Raw genomic sequence first — 19,202 nt, 5'->3', positions numbered from 1 at the left:
AAACCATCTACATTGACTCAGCTAGACCGCTTTCTTATATTATATTGAACATTTTTCACTCCATAGATTAATCTAGATAAAGAATTGTTTACGCTTTAAATAATTTAAATTAATCTCCAGAGTTAAAGCATAAATTTTGACAGCCCTAATATATCAAATATATCAAGTAAAGTAAATTGACTGTATGTGTTAATAGGGTTGGTTCTTCTGTATTTCCCTACCAAAGTTTACCTTCATTAGAGTGAGTGCTATTAATGTATGGTATAACGTATAGAGTAGTATAAAGTGCTATTTTTGTATGTTAATCTCAACCTACATAATATTGGTTGGACCCAGTTTATATAGGCAGCCCATATGGAAAATATTGGTTGGACCCAGCTTATATAGGCAGCCCATATGGAAAATATTGGTTGGACCCATCTTATATAGGCAGCCCATATGGAAAATTATTGGTTGGACCCAGTTTATATAGGCAGCCCATATGGAAGATTATTGGTTGAACCCAATTTATATAGGCAGAACATATGGAAAATAATTGGTTGGACCCAGATTATATAGGCAGCCCTTATGGAAAATATTGGTTGGACGGACCCATCTTATATAGGCAGCCCATATGGAATATATTGGTGGGACTGGGACCCAGCTTATATAGGCAGCCCTTATGGAAAATATTGGTTGGACCCATCTTATATAGGCAGCCCATATGGAATATATTGGTGGGACCCAGCTTATATAGGCAGCCCATATGGAATATATTGGTGGGACCCAGTTTATATAGGCAGAACATATGGAATATATTGGTGGGACCCAGCTTATATAAGCAGCGCATATGGAAGATATTGGTTGGACCCAGTTTATATAGGCAGCCCATATGGAATATATTGGTGGGACCCAGCTTATAGGCAGAACATATGGAATATATTCGTGGGACCCAGCTTATATAGGCAGCCCTGGCTACCTCAGTGTTGATCAAGTGAAGTTTTGTGAACCCATTTTCATACTTATGGCCATGATATGAGGTTTCTAAGAATGATTCATCAAGCAGAATGCCAAGGAATCTTATAGAAGGCACATTAGTTATAGGGACGTTATCAATTACAATAAAGAAAAGAAAAAGAAAAAAGGAGTTAAAAAACCCTATCTTTTAGATTGCTTAAGATCTCCTGAACCTCACCTTCTGTAACCAGTAAGGAATTAAAAGTATCATTGATTGGATAATTCATAAAGTATGGTTGCTAGGTGTAATCTTGAAGGCCAGAGTTAGACCAAAAAAGATGATGCCTCAGTCCTCCTTAGCCAGGCTATGCCACTCACTCCACCTGTGCCTCATTCCATCCACCCCCCCCCCCTAAAACTCCAGGGACTTGGGACAATGTCATACCAAACAGCTCCCTGACATAAAGAAGGGGAACACACTCATATTTCCCTGAGTTATATATTGGCACATTAGAATTCAGCATATTAGAATTGAGCATATTCAAAAAAGTCAGTTAGCCCTATTACATTGAAATAGAAATTAAGGTTGTTCAAACAAAGACATATCATAGTTCATAGATCCGCATATTATCATAGTTTGTTGGCACATTGCGAACATTGATATGAAGAAGGGGAAAGTCCCTCTTCATTTCTTTAGGATTTATAGTAAATGTGCCAAGGTTTTCAAAGTGAACTCATTCAGAATGTTGACAAGGCAGGCTGGGGGCTCAACATTCCATACCCTTCAGACTGCAAGCGGAGGATTCTGTGACGTTAAGGCAGTGAATGAGTTAATCGATAGGAAAGTGAAGTGTGATGGGAAATATGGGGGGTGGTGACATGAAACATGGGTCTTGGGGCAGATTCAAACCCAGGTCAATGCAATCAGGTCTGGTATGCTCCGCAATTATATATATTTCCAAAATGACTTGGTCTTAAGGCCTTTCTCCGAGAAGTCAATCAATCTGATGAAGACTCGTGGAGTGCAAGATTTTTTATTCACAATCAGAGTGCCTGGGATTCTTTGCAGACTGCCACATCCACTATAAGTAAATTGGACAGCCTCTGTATTTAATCTCATACCAATCGCTCCATCCTTAAAGAGCACCTGATTCTTTCCTTCTACATTACCATCATCACATTATTTGACCCAGTGCAGCACTCTCTGTTTATTCTTCAACCCTAATTAGTATTGCCATAAAGCATATTCGAATTCAGCCAAAGTTTCAGTTAGCCTTATTACATTGAAAGAGAAGTCGAGGTTGGTCAAACAAAGGCATATCATAGTTTATAGTATCATAGCTTGTTGGCACGCTGCGAACACTGATATGAAGAAGGGAAAAGTCCCTCTTCAACAGAGGATTTAAGTTCATTCTAATGGTAGTAATCAGATATTCCCAGAGAGTCTAGTTTCAGTTGACTTCCACAAATCAACACCTGTTGAAGGTTCTTGTTGAGAGAATATATCCAGTTCTCTTTGGGTTGGTCAGAAAACGCGCAAGGCCTCTGGGTGAACATTCGATGTTGTTGTTCACACGGTGCCCTGGGCTTAATTGTCAGTCATCCAAATAATATGTTTACAGACACTAAGCACGTAAAGGAAACTAAACGTCAAGCTGAATAGAGTAATACGAGGATAATCTCAGTTTATTCTGATTGAGTTACCAGCTAAATGCTACAGCTCACTCTAAGCCAGGCAGGGCTATTGTCTGTTGGGGTTTTAGGGGAATGGCAGTGGACATCGATGTCTGTTACTGAGGCTAATGGAATCATTATCTAAAGACAGAGCCGTCTACTGTAAGTATCACCAGACTCCCCTGGGGACCCCATTACTCATGTATACATTTACAGTGACTCCACAGGGTGACTCTCCTGTCTGGCAGATAAGATGCTCCTGTCTTTAAAGATAGCTTTGTGGGCGTTCCTGGCACGTATTAACTTGGTCCGGGCTCCAACCCTCACCAGGATTCTGAACCTCTAGTTCGCCTGAAGCGCCATGATTCACCAGAGTTCTAAGTATACCAGCCTGCCTGGGCTTTATTTGTCACCTAAACACCATTTTATGAATAAGAGTTGTTATAACCAATTAAATATGTTACTATAGGGCGCCCCAGTGGCGAACCACATAACGCGCTGAGTCGCGGCATGGCCGGCCCCGGGTTCGATTCCCGGACCCGTCGTTATTTGCCGAATGTCTTCCCCCCACTCTGTCTCCCGTTCCTCCTCTCTCTCTCTCTCTCTCTCTCTCTCTCTACTGGACTGCCCAGTAGTAAAAAGTGATAAACGCTAAAAAATAAATCTTTAAAAAATATGTTACTATGTTTTTTTGTTGTTGTTGTTGACCAATAGACACCACACAAAATACCCTATGACATTTTTCCATATTAACTTATTAAAATCATAGTTTTACTGCATGTACATAATAATTATTTTGTGATTTGGGGGAAATACTTAAGGTCGAACAATAGTTTTCTTTTAAAGGCCGATAAAGATAGTTTGGAGCAGACACTGCCTGGTTTGGGCCTAATTCTACATGTGACTAACGTTAATCAGCCTGGCTGTAAAGCGGAGGCTTGTGTGGTTCTATTGAGTACATTTTCATTCCGATATCTTGAGGTCAGAGGTTATGAATATGAATATGAATTGAAAATGGGGGACCCTGATGGAAACAAGACAAACGTCTTTCTCAGGTCTGCATCCCCTTAACAATTGTGTGTATTGAGCCGTACTGTATTGTACCCATTCTGCAATCTGTTAAATAAAGTTTTCATTCATTCATTCATTCATTCATTCATTCATTCATTCATTCATTCATTAATTCATTCATTCATTCATTCATTCATTCATTCATTCATTCATTCATTCATTCATTCAAGGGACCCCTTTAGAAATAGTCATGCCCATGGCCTTTTCCTCACATCACATTTAAGCTTAGATTAACATCTAAATGATATATATTTCCAAAATGACTGTTTTAAGGCCTTTCTCCGAGAAGTCAATCAATCTCCCTGATGAAGACTCGTTGAGTCCAAACACGTGGGAGGATATTCATGCTGCAATAAAGGATTTTTTAATTCACAATCAGAGTGCCTGCTGGGATTCTTTGCAGACTGCCACCTCCACTATGGACTCCCACTATAAGTAAACTGGACATTTAATCTCATACCAATTGCTCCATTCTTAATTAAAGAGCACCACGTATGTATTCTCTCCCCACCGTATGTATATTTCTCTCCCACCCACCCACCCACCCACCCACCCCCTCCTAATGTACAGTCCCCTCCCCATCATATGTATATACTCTGTCAGGATCTATGGGTAACAGTACTGTATATTTGCATATCGTATATATGTCACAAATGTAACAGTACTAAATACCTGTATGTCATGTATGTCCCTATGCCATAAATGTCATGTATGTTGTGTATGTCATAAATGTCACTATGAATTGAAAATGGGGGACCCTGATGTAAACAAGACAAACGGCTTTCTCTGGTCTGCATCCCCTTAACAAGTGTGTGTATTGATTGAGCCGTAGTGTATTGTACCCATTCTGCAATCTGTTAAATAAAGTTTTTGTTCATTCATTCATTAATTCACCTGATTCTTTACTTCCACATTACCATCATCACACTATTTGACCCAGTACAGCACTCAGAACAACACAGTTTGTTCTTCAACTGCTGTGTAGCTCCCGGTGTAATTCTAGACGTTGTCCATGCAGAGACCAAAGCTTCTATATATTTCATTATAATCAGATTTCTTTTTTGTAATAAATAACAAAAAAACAAGTAGACTAAGCAATAAGAAATGGATTGGTGGTGAATATTGTTACTCTATCTTGACAATAGTGATGTACGACAATGTTCACTCAATGGCACACACTGATTAGTGTCCCAGTAACACTTTTTGGCTTTGACTATTTGAAAATGAAAAACGTGGAAAAAGTCCTGAATAAATCCCACATCAATCTGTCAACATTGTGAAAAGCAATGCACTGCACAACTACTGCATCATAACTAACAGTATCTCAACTGTTTCCCTAAGCAACGCAGATCCACTGAAAAGTGTATAATGTTTGAAATCCCACGACATTCTGGCCACAGGCATGTACTCACTGCATAATTCCCAGCGTTCTGGTGGTCTAGGAGGCCGTCATTGGGGCTGCGAGTGAGGGCTTCCCACCGCTGAATCTCTCTCCCGCCGTCTCTCTCTCTCTCTCGTTCTCTTTCTGTCCCTCTCTCTGTGGTCGATGCCTCAGTCCTCCTTAGCCAGGCTATGCCACTCACTCCACCTGTGCCAGATTCCCTCCACCCCCCCCCCCCCCCCCCACCCCCACCCCCACCCCACAAAACCCCAGGGACTTGGGACAATGACACATGTTACCAAACCAAACAGCTCCCTGACATGTTAAACCTCTGAGAAGGGGAACACACCCAGTTATATGTCGCCCTCACACAATGACTGGACTCATCCCCCTACCCAACCCCCCCCCCCCCCGGGCGATCTTCACTGTAAAGAACAACGTATAAGGACACAAACAGGGAAGGATCACAAGTCAGTCTTCATTATGGGAGAAAGGGATTTAGAGTTCATAAGAAGGAAGGCATCTAGATGTTACATGTTCCACTATACTGTGACAGGGGTTTGAAGGATGTTTGTTAATATTAGTTCAACTACATGTAGTATAGCCTGTCACAAAGCCATTCTCCGTTATCCGAGTAAACACCTAGGTTCACAGTGCCTCAATAATAATGAGGAAAGATAAAAGTTTAATATCGTGTTGGGAACTGCAGGCCACAAACAGGCAAATGACGTGAATCGGCATAAGGGAATCAGAATTGTTTACATTTTATGCCTTTTTCCATTATGAACCCAGAAGCTTTATTTCTCAACCATTCAGAAAATAAAACCCAATATGCACTTCCTAGATCAGGAATCAGGATAGGACAAGATGGGTTCACTGTGGGCTTGCTTTACGTTTCTATACTGTAGGACAGGTAATAAATCCTTGACGGCTACTGGGCTGATAAGACAGGCGTAGACACAGGTCAGATGGCTGGTTTATGGGCTCCATCCACAGGTAGGATAAGGGGTTGCATTATGTAAACTACGGTTTATAGCATGTCATAAAGATTATATTGTCCGATCAATTGGGCCAATACAACTGTTTGAGATTGGTCGACCTCAACATGATCAGTCATAAACAATTATTCTGTGGATTGTTATGACGGTGGTTAAAAAAATCACTGTTAAGGTTATGGGTATTCAATTCAAATGTATTTAGATTATGTTCTTTTTCTTTACTGCATTTGAGTCTCTGGGTGTAGCTTAATAGCATGTCATTGTAATTAATAATCATCAGTTATCACACAACTATGTAATTCGTTTTATTAGTAGTAGTAGAAATAGTAGTAGTATTGTGGTTTTATAGGATATCCTAGGTGCTGATAAATGTGTGACAATTCATCCTTAATGCCAATAAATCACAAGTGATACAAAAAGTAAATATAGGTTACAGCAGCACATTTATCAAGCATTAATTGAGTGGAGTGTGCGTAGGCTACATTAGTTTAGTGGAGTGTGCCTAGGCTACATTTGTTTAGTGGAGTGTGCCTAGGCTACATTAGTTTAGTGGAGTGTGTCTAGGCTACATTAATTGAGTGGAGTGTGTCTAGGCTACATTAGTGGAGTGTGCCTAGGCTACATTAGTTTAGTGGAGTGTGCCTAGGCTACATTCGTTTAGTGGAGTGTGCCTAGGCTACATTAGTTTAGTGGAGTGTGTCTAGGCTACATTAATTGAGTGGAGTGTGCCTAGGCTACATTAGTTTAGTGGAGTGTGTCTAGGCTACATTAATTGAGTGGAGTGTGCCTAGGCTACATTAGTTTAGTGGAGTGTGCCTAGGCTACATTAGTGGAGTGTGCCTAGGCTACATTAGTTTAGTGGAGTGTGTCTAGGCTACATTAATTGAGTGGAGTGTGCCTAGGCTACATTAGTTTAGTGGAGTGTGCCTAGGCTACATTAGTTTAGTGGAGTGTGCCTAGGCTACATTAGTTTAGTGGAGTGTGCCTAGGCTACATTCGTTTAGTGGAGTGTGTCTAGGCTACATTAATTGAGTGGAGTGTGTCTAGGCTACATTAATTGAGTGGAGTGTGTCTAGGCTACATTAGTTTAGTGGAGTGTGCCTAGGCTACATTAGTTTAGTGGAGTGTGCCTAGGCTACATTAGTGGTGTGCCTAGGCTACATTAGTGGAGTGTGTCTAGGCTACATTAATTGAGTGGAGTGTGCCTAGGCCACATTAGTTTAGTGGAGTGTGCCTAGGCTACATTAGTGGAGTGTGCCTAGGCTACATTAGTGGAGTGTGCCTAGGCTACATTAGTGGAGTGTGCCTAGGCTACATTCGTTTAGTGGAGTGTGCCTAGGCTACATTCGGAGTGTGTCTAGGCTACATTAATTGAGTGGAGTGTGCCTAGGCTACATTAATTGAGTGGAGTGTGTCTAGGCTACATTAATTGAGTGGAGTGTGCCTAGGCTACATTAGTTTAGTGGAGTGTGCCTAGGCTACATTAGTTTAGTGGAGTGTGTCTAGGCTACATTAATTGAGTGGAGTGTGCCTAGGCTACATTCATTTAGTGGAGTGTGTCTAGGCTACATTAATTGAGTGGAGTGTGCCTAGGCTACATTAGTTTAGTGGAGTGTGCCTAGGCTACATTAATTGAGTGGAGTGTGCCTAGGCTACATTAGTTTAGTGGAGTGTGCCTAGGCTACATTAGTGGAGTGGAGTGTGCCTAGGCTACATTAGTTTAGTGGAGTGTGCCTAGGCTACATTAGTGGAGTGTGCCTAGGCTACATTAGTTTAGTGGAGTGTGCCTAGGCTACATTAATTGAGTGGAGTGTGCCTAGGCTACATTAGTTTAGTGGAGTGTGCCTAGGCTACATTAGTTTAGTGGAGTGTGTCTAGGCTACATTAGTGGAGTGTGCCTAGGCTACATTAGTTTAGTGGAGTGTGTCTAGGCTACATTAGTGGAGTGTGTCTAGGCTACATTAATTGAGTGGAGTGTGTCTAGGCTACATTAGTTTAGTGGAGTGTGTCTAGGCTACATTAATTGAGTGGAGTGTGGCTAGGCTACATTAATTGAGTGGAGTGTGTCTAGGCTACATTAGTTTAGTGGAGTGTGCCTAGGCTACATTAGTTTAGTGGAGTGTGTCTAGGCTACATTAATTGAGTGGAGTGTGCCTAGGCTACATTAATTGAGTGGAGTGTGCCTAGGCTACATTAGTTTAGTGGAGTGTGCCTAGGCTACATTAGTGGAGTGTGCCTAGGCTACATTAGTGGAGTGTGTCTAGGCTACATTAATTGAGTGGAGTGTGCCTAGGCTACATTAGTTTAGTGGAGTGTGCCTAGGCTACATTAGTGGAGTGTGCCTAGGCTACATTAGTTTAGTGGAGTGTGTCTAGGCTACATTAATTGAGTGGAGTGTGCCTAGGCTACATTAGTGGAGTGTGCCTAGGCTACATTAATTGTGTGGAGTGTGCTAGATGCTACATTAGTGGAGTGTGCCTAGGCTACATTAGTGGAGTGTGCCTAGGCTACATTAGTTTAGTGGAGTGTGCCTAGGCTACATTAGTGGAGTGTGCCTAGGCTACATTAGTTTAGTGGAGTGTGCCTAGGCTACATTAGTTTAGTGGAGTGTGCCTAGGCTACATTAGTTTAGTGGAGTGTGCCTAGGCTACATTAGTGGAGTGTGCCTACTAGAAATTTCGTCCTGGTTTTTGTAAATAACATTTTTGTGTCCTCAGTTGTGGTCAACGATATTTAATAAACTATTTTGTCTCGTTAGCGTCACATGGTATTCAATAATGTGACGTCACGTCTCGTTGTCATCATGAAAAAAACCTTCGTTGACGAAGATCTTTCGTCACCATTTTAGTTGACAAAATTAACACTGGTGCCTAGGCCTCTATGCCTTCTACAACGGTGCTCAGTTTCCGGGTTTCTCTGATTGGCCACTAAGCCCACGTGACCGCGCGCTAGCACGCCCCCCTTATCGCCCGCTGCCGCGCTGTGAAGCGGAGCATAGAGGCAGCGGGGCGAGGCGGTGGTTTCTCCCCGGCTCGGCGGTGGTTTCTCCCCGGCTCCGTGCGCCGCTGACTCGGTCCAGCTCCAGCGGCTCCGAGGCGGCTCGTTCTTATTAATCCCCCATTGTTCAGGTCGACATGGTCGCACAAACACCCGTTGGAGGAGTAGTGGGGGAGAAATGAATGAATGAATGAAAACTTTATTTAACAGATTGCAGAATGGGTACAATACAGTACGGTGCAATACACACAATTGTTATGCAGACCAGAGAAAGACGTTTGTCTTGTTTACATCAGGGTCCCCCATTTTCTATTCATATCGACATTTATGACATACACAACATACATGACATTAACATGTCTGACGAGCACAGAGTTGCCAGTCGATAATTCTTGCTATTTAAAAATATTCCTCTTCTTCTCCCCCACTACTCCTATGTTGTGTATGTCATATATGGCGTACCGAGCGGCGTTGTAGAAGGCATAGACGCGACCCTGATGTAAACAAGACAAACGTCTTTCTCTGGTCTGCATCCCCTTAACAATTGTGTGTATTGCGCCTTACTGTATTGTACCCATTCTGCAATCTGTTAGATAAAGTTTTAGGAGCCGCTGGAGCTGGACCGAGTCAGCGGCGCACAGAGCCGGGGAGAAACCACCGCCTCGCCCCGCTGCCTCTATGCTCCGCTTCACAGCGACACAGGTAGGGGGTATCTGCAGAGCCGCAGAGCCAGGCTGGACGGGTTGGAGGCGGGGCTTCGTGGTCTGGACAAGTATTAGTGGTCTGGACAAGTATTGCGGATGGGGGGGGGGGCTCTCTCGCTATGTGTTGGAGTGCGCAATGTGTATGTGCATGCGTGTGGACTGGAGCACGTGAGAGTATAAAGAGTCCATTTTTTGAAACCCGTCCAATCTTTCGCCGTCGACTAAAGACTCACTACTTCAACCATTATCTGAATAAAAAAAATCTAACCCTAACTAACCTTACTGTGAATGAATGAATGAATGAATGAAAACTTTATTTAACAGATTGCAGAATGGGTACAATACAGTACGGCTCAATACATACAATTGTTAAGGGGATGCAGACCTGAGAAAGACGTTTGTCTTGTTTCCATCAGGGTCCCCCATTTTCAATTCATATAGACATTTATGACATACACAACATACATGACATTTATGGCATAGGGACATATAGGTATTTAGTACTGATACATTTGTGACATAGGCGGTATTCAAATATACAGTACTGTTACCCCTAGATCCTGACAGAGTATATACATATGAGGGGGTGGGTGGGTGGGAGGGAAATATACATGCGGCGGGGAGGGAATATATACATGCGGTGGGGAGGAGACTGTCTATTAGGAGGTGGTGGGGGTTTTGGGCATTTACGGTGGCCAGTTTCGAATTGCAGCCTCCCGTAGGTGCTCTTTAAGGGCGGTTTTGAATGTGGGCAGGGATTCACATTCCTTTACAGCTTTGGGTAGGGCGTTCCACATTGTTGTGGCATAATTGCGAAACGTGTTTAGTCCCTTGTTTGAGCCGAATCTGGGTTTAACATGATTTGTTGAGCTTCCTCTGGTGTAGTGGTTGTGGTATTCACTGACCTTTGGGAAGTATTTTGACATGTACATGGGCACCCCGGTCGTATAGTGTATCTTGTAGACCAGGCCCATTGCAAGTTGCTGTACTCTGTCGTCTACTCTAAGCCATCCTAGGTTGGCAAAGTGGGCAGGGGTGAGGTGGGTTCTGGGGTTCAGGTCAAGTAGTAGTCTGACCAGTTTGTTTTGAGATGTTTGTAATTTTGTTTTAAGCGCCTTTGAGGTGCTTTGGTACCATGAGGTGCACGCATAGTCATAGTACCCTTGAATGAGTGCTCCTGCCAGAGTCTTCAGGGTATTCTTGTTTACCAGAGAGGAGATCCGGTACAAGAATCTAGTTCGTTGGTTGACTTTTTTTATTACATTGGATGCCATTTTGTCACAGGAAAGATTTGCCTCTAGGATGGAACCCAGGTAGGTAATTTCGTCTTTCCTTGTGACAATATTGTCACCCACTGTAACTGAGAATCCGTCGGTCTTGCTGAGTTTGTTATTTGAACCGAAGAGAATGGACTCTGTTTTGCCCATGTGTAATGATAGTTTGTTATCAGCGAGCCATATGCAGATTTTGCCTAGTTCCGTGCTGAGGGTTTTTTCAACCTGCAATTTGTTCTTGTCAGAGACCAGCAGGGCTGAGTCGTCCGCAAACAGGAACAAGTTGCAGTCACAGGCTGACGACATGTCATTTGCATAAATTAGGAAGAGTAGCGGTCCTAGTATGCTTCCTTGTGGAACACCACAGCTCACTGTGAGGGGGGGGGATAGAGTACCGTTTACCTCTACCATCTGTTCTCTCCCCTCCAGGTAGGATTGCATCCAGCTCACTGATAGGCTATCAAAACCAATTGCTTTTAGCTTGTCCATTAGAATGGAGTGATTGACAGTGTCGAAGGCCTTTTGTAGGTCCAGCATGACCATGCCGCAGTATTTGCCAGCGTCCACCTCTTGTTTGATGTGGTCGTTCAAATAGAGGAGGCATGTGTCAGTGGAGTGGGACGTTCTGAAGCCAGATTGGAATTCGTAGATTAGGTTTTTTTCCGCCAGGTACTTTTCGACCTGTTCGTAGACTATTTTCTCCATGACTTTCGAGATGGAGGTAAGAATAGAAACAGGGCGGTAGTTGCCTGGGTCTAATTTGCTGCCCTTTTTGTGTAGAGGGGTCACTCTCGCAATTTTGAAGTCCTTGGGGACGTGCCCCTGTCTTATAGAGAGGTTTATTATGTGTGTGATGACTGGGGTGATGGCGGCTGCTGCGTCTCTGAGGAATTTGGAGGGGATGTTGTCATGGCCAGTGGCCTTGTTAGGTTGGAGGGCGCTCAATTTTTTGAGTACCTCATCGGTTGTTACCATTTCAAGTTTGAAGTCGTCTTTGTGGACCCCTAGGTTTTTGTAGTATGCTACTATGTGTTCTACCCCATAATGCCCTGAGTGGGAGGGTAGTTTGTTTACCAGTGTTGTGGCTATGTTTGTGAAGAAGATGTTTAAGTAATTGGCTACATCCAGCTTGTCTGTGATGAGCGTGTTGTCCGTCTTTATGTTTATGTTTGAGAATCTGGTTTTAAGTTTTTTACTGCAGCCTAGTTGATTATTGAGTAATTTCCAAAGTTCGCGGGGTTTGTTTTTGTTTTCCTCAGTTTTGTCGTTGATGAAATTTCTTTTTGCGGTTCTGATCATGGTGTTTACGTCATTTCTTAGTCTGTTTCTTTGGATTTTTAGTTCAACCACGTGGGCTTGGAGTTCACTGTTTGAGCTTTTGGACTGTCATGCTTGGACTGTCAAGCTTTTTTTACTGTCATGCACTTGTCCTAATAAACTAACCTACACTGTAGCACTCAACACTTTATGAACATTGTTACTGAGACAAAAGTTAAGTTTACTCTATTATTACTAGATCTGGTATGTCATAAATGTCTAGATGTAGCAGTACTGTCTATGTACAAGTTTACTCTATTATTACTAGATCTGGTATGTCATAAATGTCTAGATGTAACATTACTGTCTATGTACCTATGTAAACAAGACGAAAGTTACGTTGAAAATGGGGGAAGGTAAGTTGAAAATGGGGGATCTATGTAAACTAGCATGGCTTTGTCATTATTCCAATGTATGTCTTGAAGTTGTATGTCATAAATGTCTTGATGAATTGAAAATGGAGGAGCCTTATGTAAACAAGACACAAGTCTTTTTCTGGTCTTCATCCTCTTAGCAGTTGTTAGTATTGAGCTCACTGTACCCATTCTGCAATCTTTTTAACAAAGTTTTCAATCAATCAATCAATCAGCTGGTCCATTAATTTGTGCTAAGCTAGGCTAGCTTGCAGTCAGATACCTTTCTACTGAACGTACAAAGAGGGAATTGGTATCTATCTATTGCATGCACTCATCTGTGTTTCACTACACACATGCGTGCATGCCAACTGTCAGTCTGCAACACTACTATCACTGACATCTAAGAAGGGAGATCCCCCCTTGAATGGCCCTTCTAAGGTTTCTCTCCTCCACACTGCCTGTGGTGCATTTTTTCCTATTGTTAGGTTTTAGTGAGTTATTTCTTATCTTTGCGTGGGGTATGTCTGGGAGTGTTTGCAATGCATTCATTCATTTATTTTGCATTTATTTTAAATTTGTTGGACCTTATGGTGTTCTTGTTTTGTTCTTGACTTATTGTTATGTTTCTTCTTGACTTGTTTAAAGAAGACGTGTCCGGCCCATGGGGACATTAACGTGTGTTGTCGGGCCTTACAAATACATTTGATTTGATTTGATTTGATCTTCTTGCCTGACTCTGGAGAAGACAGTAAGCACACTTCCCATAATGTTGGTGTATTCCTTTAACTATTCCCTGGACCCCACGTTGAGAAGAAATGAGAACCACTGCTCTACAGTGATTGATTAGAGTAAACAGATTCCATGCTGTTGTAGCTTACAATGTGTTGATGTGTCAGCTGAAAATATGTCCCTAGAGGCTGAGGGTGTGACTCAGCAGCTACACTATTGTCACTCAACAGGGAGTGAGGACTGACTCACACCATCAGCTTGTTTCAGTCTGGTAACAGTTTCCCTCACACAGAACATGATGATGTCACATGGTTTGAACAAAGTAAGGCATATTTCACATTGTAGGTTAAGTTATATGCAAAATTGTACATGAGAGTAATTTGGAACACCACTCAAAACAAAAAATCTAAATATGTCACTTCCTTGGACTAAGACAGTTAAATCAATAATAAAAGACAATGCTCTCAGTGTCATCTATAAAATATCTCCCAATTAATTTTCTACGGAGCAGCTTCAGGCGTTATACTTGATGACATCACAAATCTGCGTTTTTCCACTCTTTTTGGATTTGGGAGAGAGTTGCTCAGTTTCACTAATAGTTTGGTATTGTCTTAGACCAGAGGAATAACATGTATGCATTCTTAAATTGGGCATAGTTAATTAAAACAACAATAATAATAATAATAATAATAATAATAATAATAATAATAATAATAATAATAATAATAATAATAATAATAATAATAATAATAATAATAATAATAATAATAATAATAATAATAATAATAATAATAATAATAATAATAATAATAACAATGATGACAACAACAACCACCACAACAACAACAACAACAACAACAACAGTCAGCAACAACAATAATTATATGATGTATGCTAAATTATTTGGCAACAATAGATTCTTTTTTATTATATATTTTTTTTTTAACTTTATTACAGCATATTTGAGAGAGAGGGGGGGTGCTGTCGACCTTATGACAAGGTGTGACTGTAGCTAAACTAAATTATATATTTCGACAAAATATTCTTGAAGATATTTCTGCTAGAAGGGTCTTGGCGGAATGTTGTGTAGGTAGGACTGACAGAATTCTACATCTATTTATTGATTTTTATACTGTATAGAGTTAAAAATCGTCACAGAATTACACACACACACACACACCAAATATGGTCATGGCGGGGGGGGGGGGTTGGGAAGGTGAGTCTGAGGTAACAATCCCCTCCCCCTTCAAATCAAACTGACGTCATGAGACTACTGGTCTTCTGGTCTTATAAAAATGTGTACCAAGACAATCATATTTAATCACATTGTGAGGAACAATCAAGTCGACCATAAATAACTGATATATAATAAAAAGCATATTTGAAATAACAAAGCACCAGTTACTCTCCATACTGCTGCTGTTGTTGTCTGTTAATAATAAGACACGACCTCACCCGAGTTTCTCTCCAAACAGGTTGAACAAGGTTGAACTCACCTGTGTGAGTGGGGGGAGGAGAAAAGGACGCCTGTGTGCCCCGGTGGTTCACTAGACCTGCGAGCTCGGTTGGGGAAGGACGGATCATATAAAGCCGGTTGGAAAACGAATTCATTGATTTAACCAAGTCGATTTAATTTTAGCTATGATGAAGAATTGGATTGTTCTTGTTCTTCTTGCGACCATCGCTTTTGCCGGAGCATCGGCTCAAGAAACATGTAAGTAGTAGGCTATTTTAAATGTGTTACTCATTGCAGGCCTATACAAGTCTTTCTCTGGTCTGCATCCCCTTAATGGTGTGTATTGAGCCGTACTGTATTGTACCCATTCTGCAATATGTTCATACAATGTTTAATCAATCAGGAATAACCCGCTGAAAGAGTAATTAAACCCCGACTATAACTATATTTAATTGAAAATGTGTTACCACAGAATCGACACCCTGATTATGTATGCGGACATTACACCTCATTGCATCCTTTTATCTCGCCGATTTCAACTTTAAATGTGACGCGTTTGATAAGAACGTGATGATGGATCTACTAATTGTTCAGCTTGAGTATCTGCATGCACATTCAGTGTGACTAAAGCTATTTTGCCTCCCAGATGTAGAGTTTCGGTGCAAAATGCACGAGTGGGGGGGTTGGGAGTAGTTGTTTTGTGTAGCCTAACTAACCAACGCCCAGTTGACCAGTTTACCTGGTGGTGGCCCAGGTCAGGCCTACTACCCCCTGGGATTGCCCAGAGAGACCCTGGCTGTTGCAATACTATGACTTTTTAAATTGATTTTAAAAGATTGCCTACATTCGGACTGACTCGACCAGTTTTGATCTCTTTTCTCCACCTCCTCAGGTAAACCCTGCGCCACTTCCAAGTGGGCTACGTGCGATGGCACACCATGCAAGTGTACCATTCTGGTCGCAGCTGGTGTCAAACAGAACGTGGACTGCACCAACTGTAAGTTACACATAATATCCCCCCCCAATATCCCATTTTGAAGGTTGGTTGTTGTTATATATTTTGCTTGTGACCTGACTTACAAAACCCATAGCTTCCAACTACGGCTGACCTGTCCTGCCTTTTTATTTTCAACAATCAATGCATCTAATGTTTTTGTTTTTGTCCTTACCCAGTGGTGCCCAAGTGCTACTTGATGAGGGCTCAGATGTACAGAGCCAGTAAGGGCCTGGACACGCGTACCCTTGGGGGAAAGCCGGTGGAGACTGCTTTTGTGGACAACGATGGCATGTATAATCCGGACTGTGAGAACGACGGCAAATTCAAGGCCAGGCAGTGTAACGACACAGAGGTGTGCTGGTGTGTCAACAGTGCCGGGGTCCGCAGGTCCGACAAGGGAGACAAGACCCTTGTCTGTGAGAAACTGGTGGAAACCCAGTAAGTAGCTCTCTTTCTGCTTTTATTTGCACATGACTATTGCCTGATGCAGACGCTAGATTCATTACACTCTAGTTCTAAAGGTTAAAATGACGAGAGGTTAACGCTTAAATCTTAATCCTCCCATCTCTAGTATGTTGCGTTTGGAGCTGACACACAAAGAGGTGACCAAGGACGTGGATGAGGCCAAGTTGAAGGAGTAAGTATATATTTTAGATGTGTTCCATTTTCACATAGACCGGTATGGACGTCCAAGCGGCTAATAAGATGAGACCGTTTAATTTGTGTCAGAAACTTGGATGCATAGAGTAATGGCCACCACCTTGTCTTGCTACAGCGCCATTGGACAAGCCATCTTCACCCGTTACAACTTCAACAAGGACCTTGTGAAGGAGATCCAGGTGAGAACCGCTAGACGGATGTGTCTCGTCTGTTGCTCGAGCAGAGTAATAATGAAACCAGGTCCTCGTCAGTTGTGCATGGTACTAATCTGCCTTCCGTTCTGCAGTATGACCCCAAAGCACGTCTGATCGTGGTGGACATCGAGAAGACCAAGGGCGAGCGTAAGACTGACCTGGCTCGGCTGGCGTACTACATGGAGAAAGATGTATGTACTTCCCCCTCCCTCCCTATTTGGTTGATGGTGAAACAAGATAATTGTAACGCCGCCTCATCGCTTTTTTGACAAAAACACTTCTTATCGAATTGATGGGTTCGCTGACTGCACTTCATTGCCCAGTAAAGGTTGACGTGGTTGTAAATGATGAACACTACAATCCAATGTGGACAGAACCACTGCTTCATTTTCTCTCGCTCTCGGTTCCATCATGTCTTTTCCTTCTCGTCGTCCCCAGGTGAAAGAACTTCCCCAGTTCAAGGACCAGACTAAGTTTGAGCCCATGGTGGACGGCCAGAAGCTGGAGATGGCGAACATCCTGGTGTACTATGTGGATGAGGAGGCCCCCACTTTCACCATGCAGAGGCTGACCGGGGGAATCATCGCCGTCATTGTGGTGGTTATTCTGGCTGTGGCTGCTGGCCTGCTGGTCCTGGTGAGTACACTCGTACCCTACAAGACGCACACACACCAAACAACATGCACACACATGCTACACAATAACGCACACCAGAGAGTCCTACCCTGTCTCTCCGATCTTCCTGTTTGACAAGAACACAACATAATGGTGGATCAGGAAGTATTACTGATCTATGATCAGTAGGTTAGCTAACTAACCACTAGTTCTAATAAAAAAAACTTTACTTTAAATCTCCATCACAGCTACTGTTATTTTATACATATGGCACATGGAATATTTGAGTCGTTTTCAACCAATATTTTTGGTTGACTGTAGTCTAATGTTGTTCTGTCCATTTCTTTGCCCCTGTCAGTTCTTTGCCAGAAGGAGGGAGCTGCAGCGGTACGCTAAGGCAGAGGTGAGTGGTCCAGTACAGCACCAACAGACATTGTGCGCTCCATTTTGAGTGACTTGGATTAAAATGGGAGACTAGTGCTTGACATTATTTTGTCTTTTGTCTTTGTGTTTCAGCCCAGAGAGTTGGAGGCCATGTAAAGTCTTCCCGTCGACATTGTGTCTAACTGTCAACTGCTTGTACATTTGCCTTTTTTGAGCAAGGTGGCTTGTCATTGTAATGAGTGCACTGTTTTTAATTTTTTTTGAACTTGTCCCTTGTGGAGGATTGTGGATTGTTAATGAATGATCAATGTACCTTTTTTTTGAACTGCTGCTGTTACTATTTCATTTTATTTATGAGCTGTAAAGTCTTGTGCATCTTGCCATCTGTATAATACCAAAAACAGCTGCTTTTAAAAGAAAATAAATCACGACGTGTCCCATTTTCTGGAAGTTAAAATTAATTGGTCATATGGAGAGCCATTATGTCATAGATTGTACAGTTTCTTAATGTATGTTTTGATGTATTGTTTTTAATAAAATGGTGATTTAAAAAAAGAATCTCTTTTGTGTCCGGAGTGATCTGTTTGGTTCTAATGAGGGCTTCAACTACAAATGTTTTTTGAGAGAATAGGTGCTTGTGTCTCCATGGAAAAGTACTGAGGGCGGGGGAGGGAACGGGTGGGGAACTGGTTTGCGCATGTTGCTGGTGATTATATCTAGTCTTAACAAGTAAACACTGTGAAATGACTTCAGTGCTCAGAGGATCATATTAAATCAGGCCTACTACAGCATGGAACCTCTCGGCTTAGCCAATTGTATAGCGTCACGAATATCCCAGTATCAGACCAGAAAGGAGAACTAGATTGTTGACTCAAGCGTTCTGTACCTCGGATAACCTGTATGTTTTGGCTCAACACTTTTGACTATCTGGATGCATTTGGTCTCTATAGACTCCTGAAAGAAATCTTCATATTTGTCCTTCCTGTATTTTAACATACTTAAAATGGAGTTTCACAAGCCTCTTGCTCTTTTTCTTAAACATAAAATCTTTGCTCTATGTTTTTTTTAACAAGCCCCCCCCCCCCATTGTTTACTTGGAAGAATTCTGTTGGTGAATTCTCCGCTGAGGTGCCTGATGGGAGTGGCAGCGGCTCTGTTTTGTATGCGTCTGCTCCAGTATCTGGTACTCTGAGGCCTGAAAGGAAATACGCGGTCACCTCCATGAGTCATATCATCGTATAGCCCACTATCTATTAATGCATTCTCATTAAGATGTTCTTTAACCGTTTAACAACATGAGACAAGATATTCCTTTATTGATCCCCTTGGGGAAGAAATTGAGAATTTCCCCATAGAAACAAGGGAAATGTGCTTGAAAGACCATGTGACTGTTTATGCAAAGCACATGACTTGAAATGACAAGTGACTACCATGGTTTATATTTAAGTATTGGTGATAC

At 42.1% G+C, this 19,202-nt stretch overlaps 1 protein-coding gene across 1 annotated transcript; it reads left to right on the top strand.

Moving 5' to 3' along the window:
• Positions 1 to 14,877: 14,877 nt before the first annotated feature.
• epcam (epithelial cell adhesion molecule) lies at positions 14,878 to 18,301 on the top strand. The gene is made up of 9 exons (XM_084321435.1): positions 14,878 to 15,151; positions 15,786 to 15,890; positions 16,067 to 16,328; positions 16,462 to 16,527; positions 16,666 to 16,729; positions 16,837 to 16,935; positions 17,183 to 17,380; positions 17,718 to 17,762; positions 17,876 to 18,301. The coding sequence occupies exons 1-9, from the start codon at positions 15,079 to 15,081 to the stop codon at positions 17,897 to 17,899; spliced, it is 936 nt and encodes a 311-aa protein (XP_084177561.1). The 5' UTR covers positions 14,878 to 15,078; the 3' UTR covers positions 17,900 to 18,301.
• The last annotated feature ends 901 nt before the right edge of the window (positions 18,302 to 19,202 follow it).

The sequence above is a fragment of the Notolepis coatsorum genome, assembly GCF_963971535.1.
Source record: "Notolepis coatsorum genome assembly, chromosome: 9".
NCBI classification, from domain to species: domain Eukaryota; kingdom Metazoa; phylum Chordata; class Actinopteri; order Aulopiformes; family Paralepididae; genus Notolepis; species Notolepis coatsorum.
The sequence above is the reverse complement of the archived record's forward strand: the minus strand, read 5'-3'. Positions and strand labels throughout refer to the sequence as shown.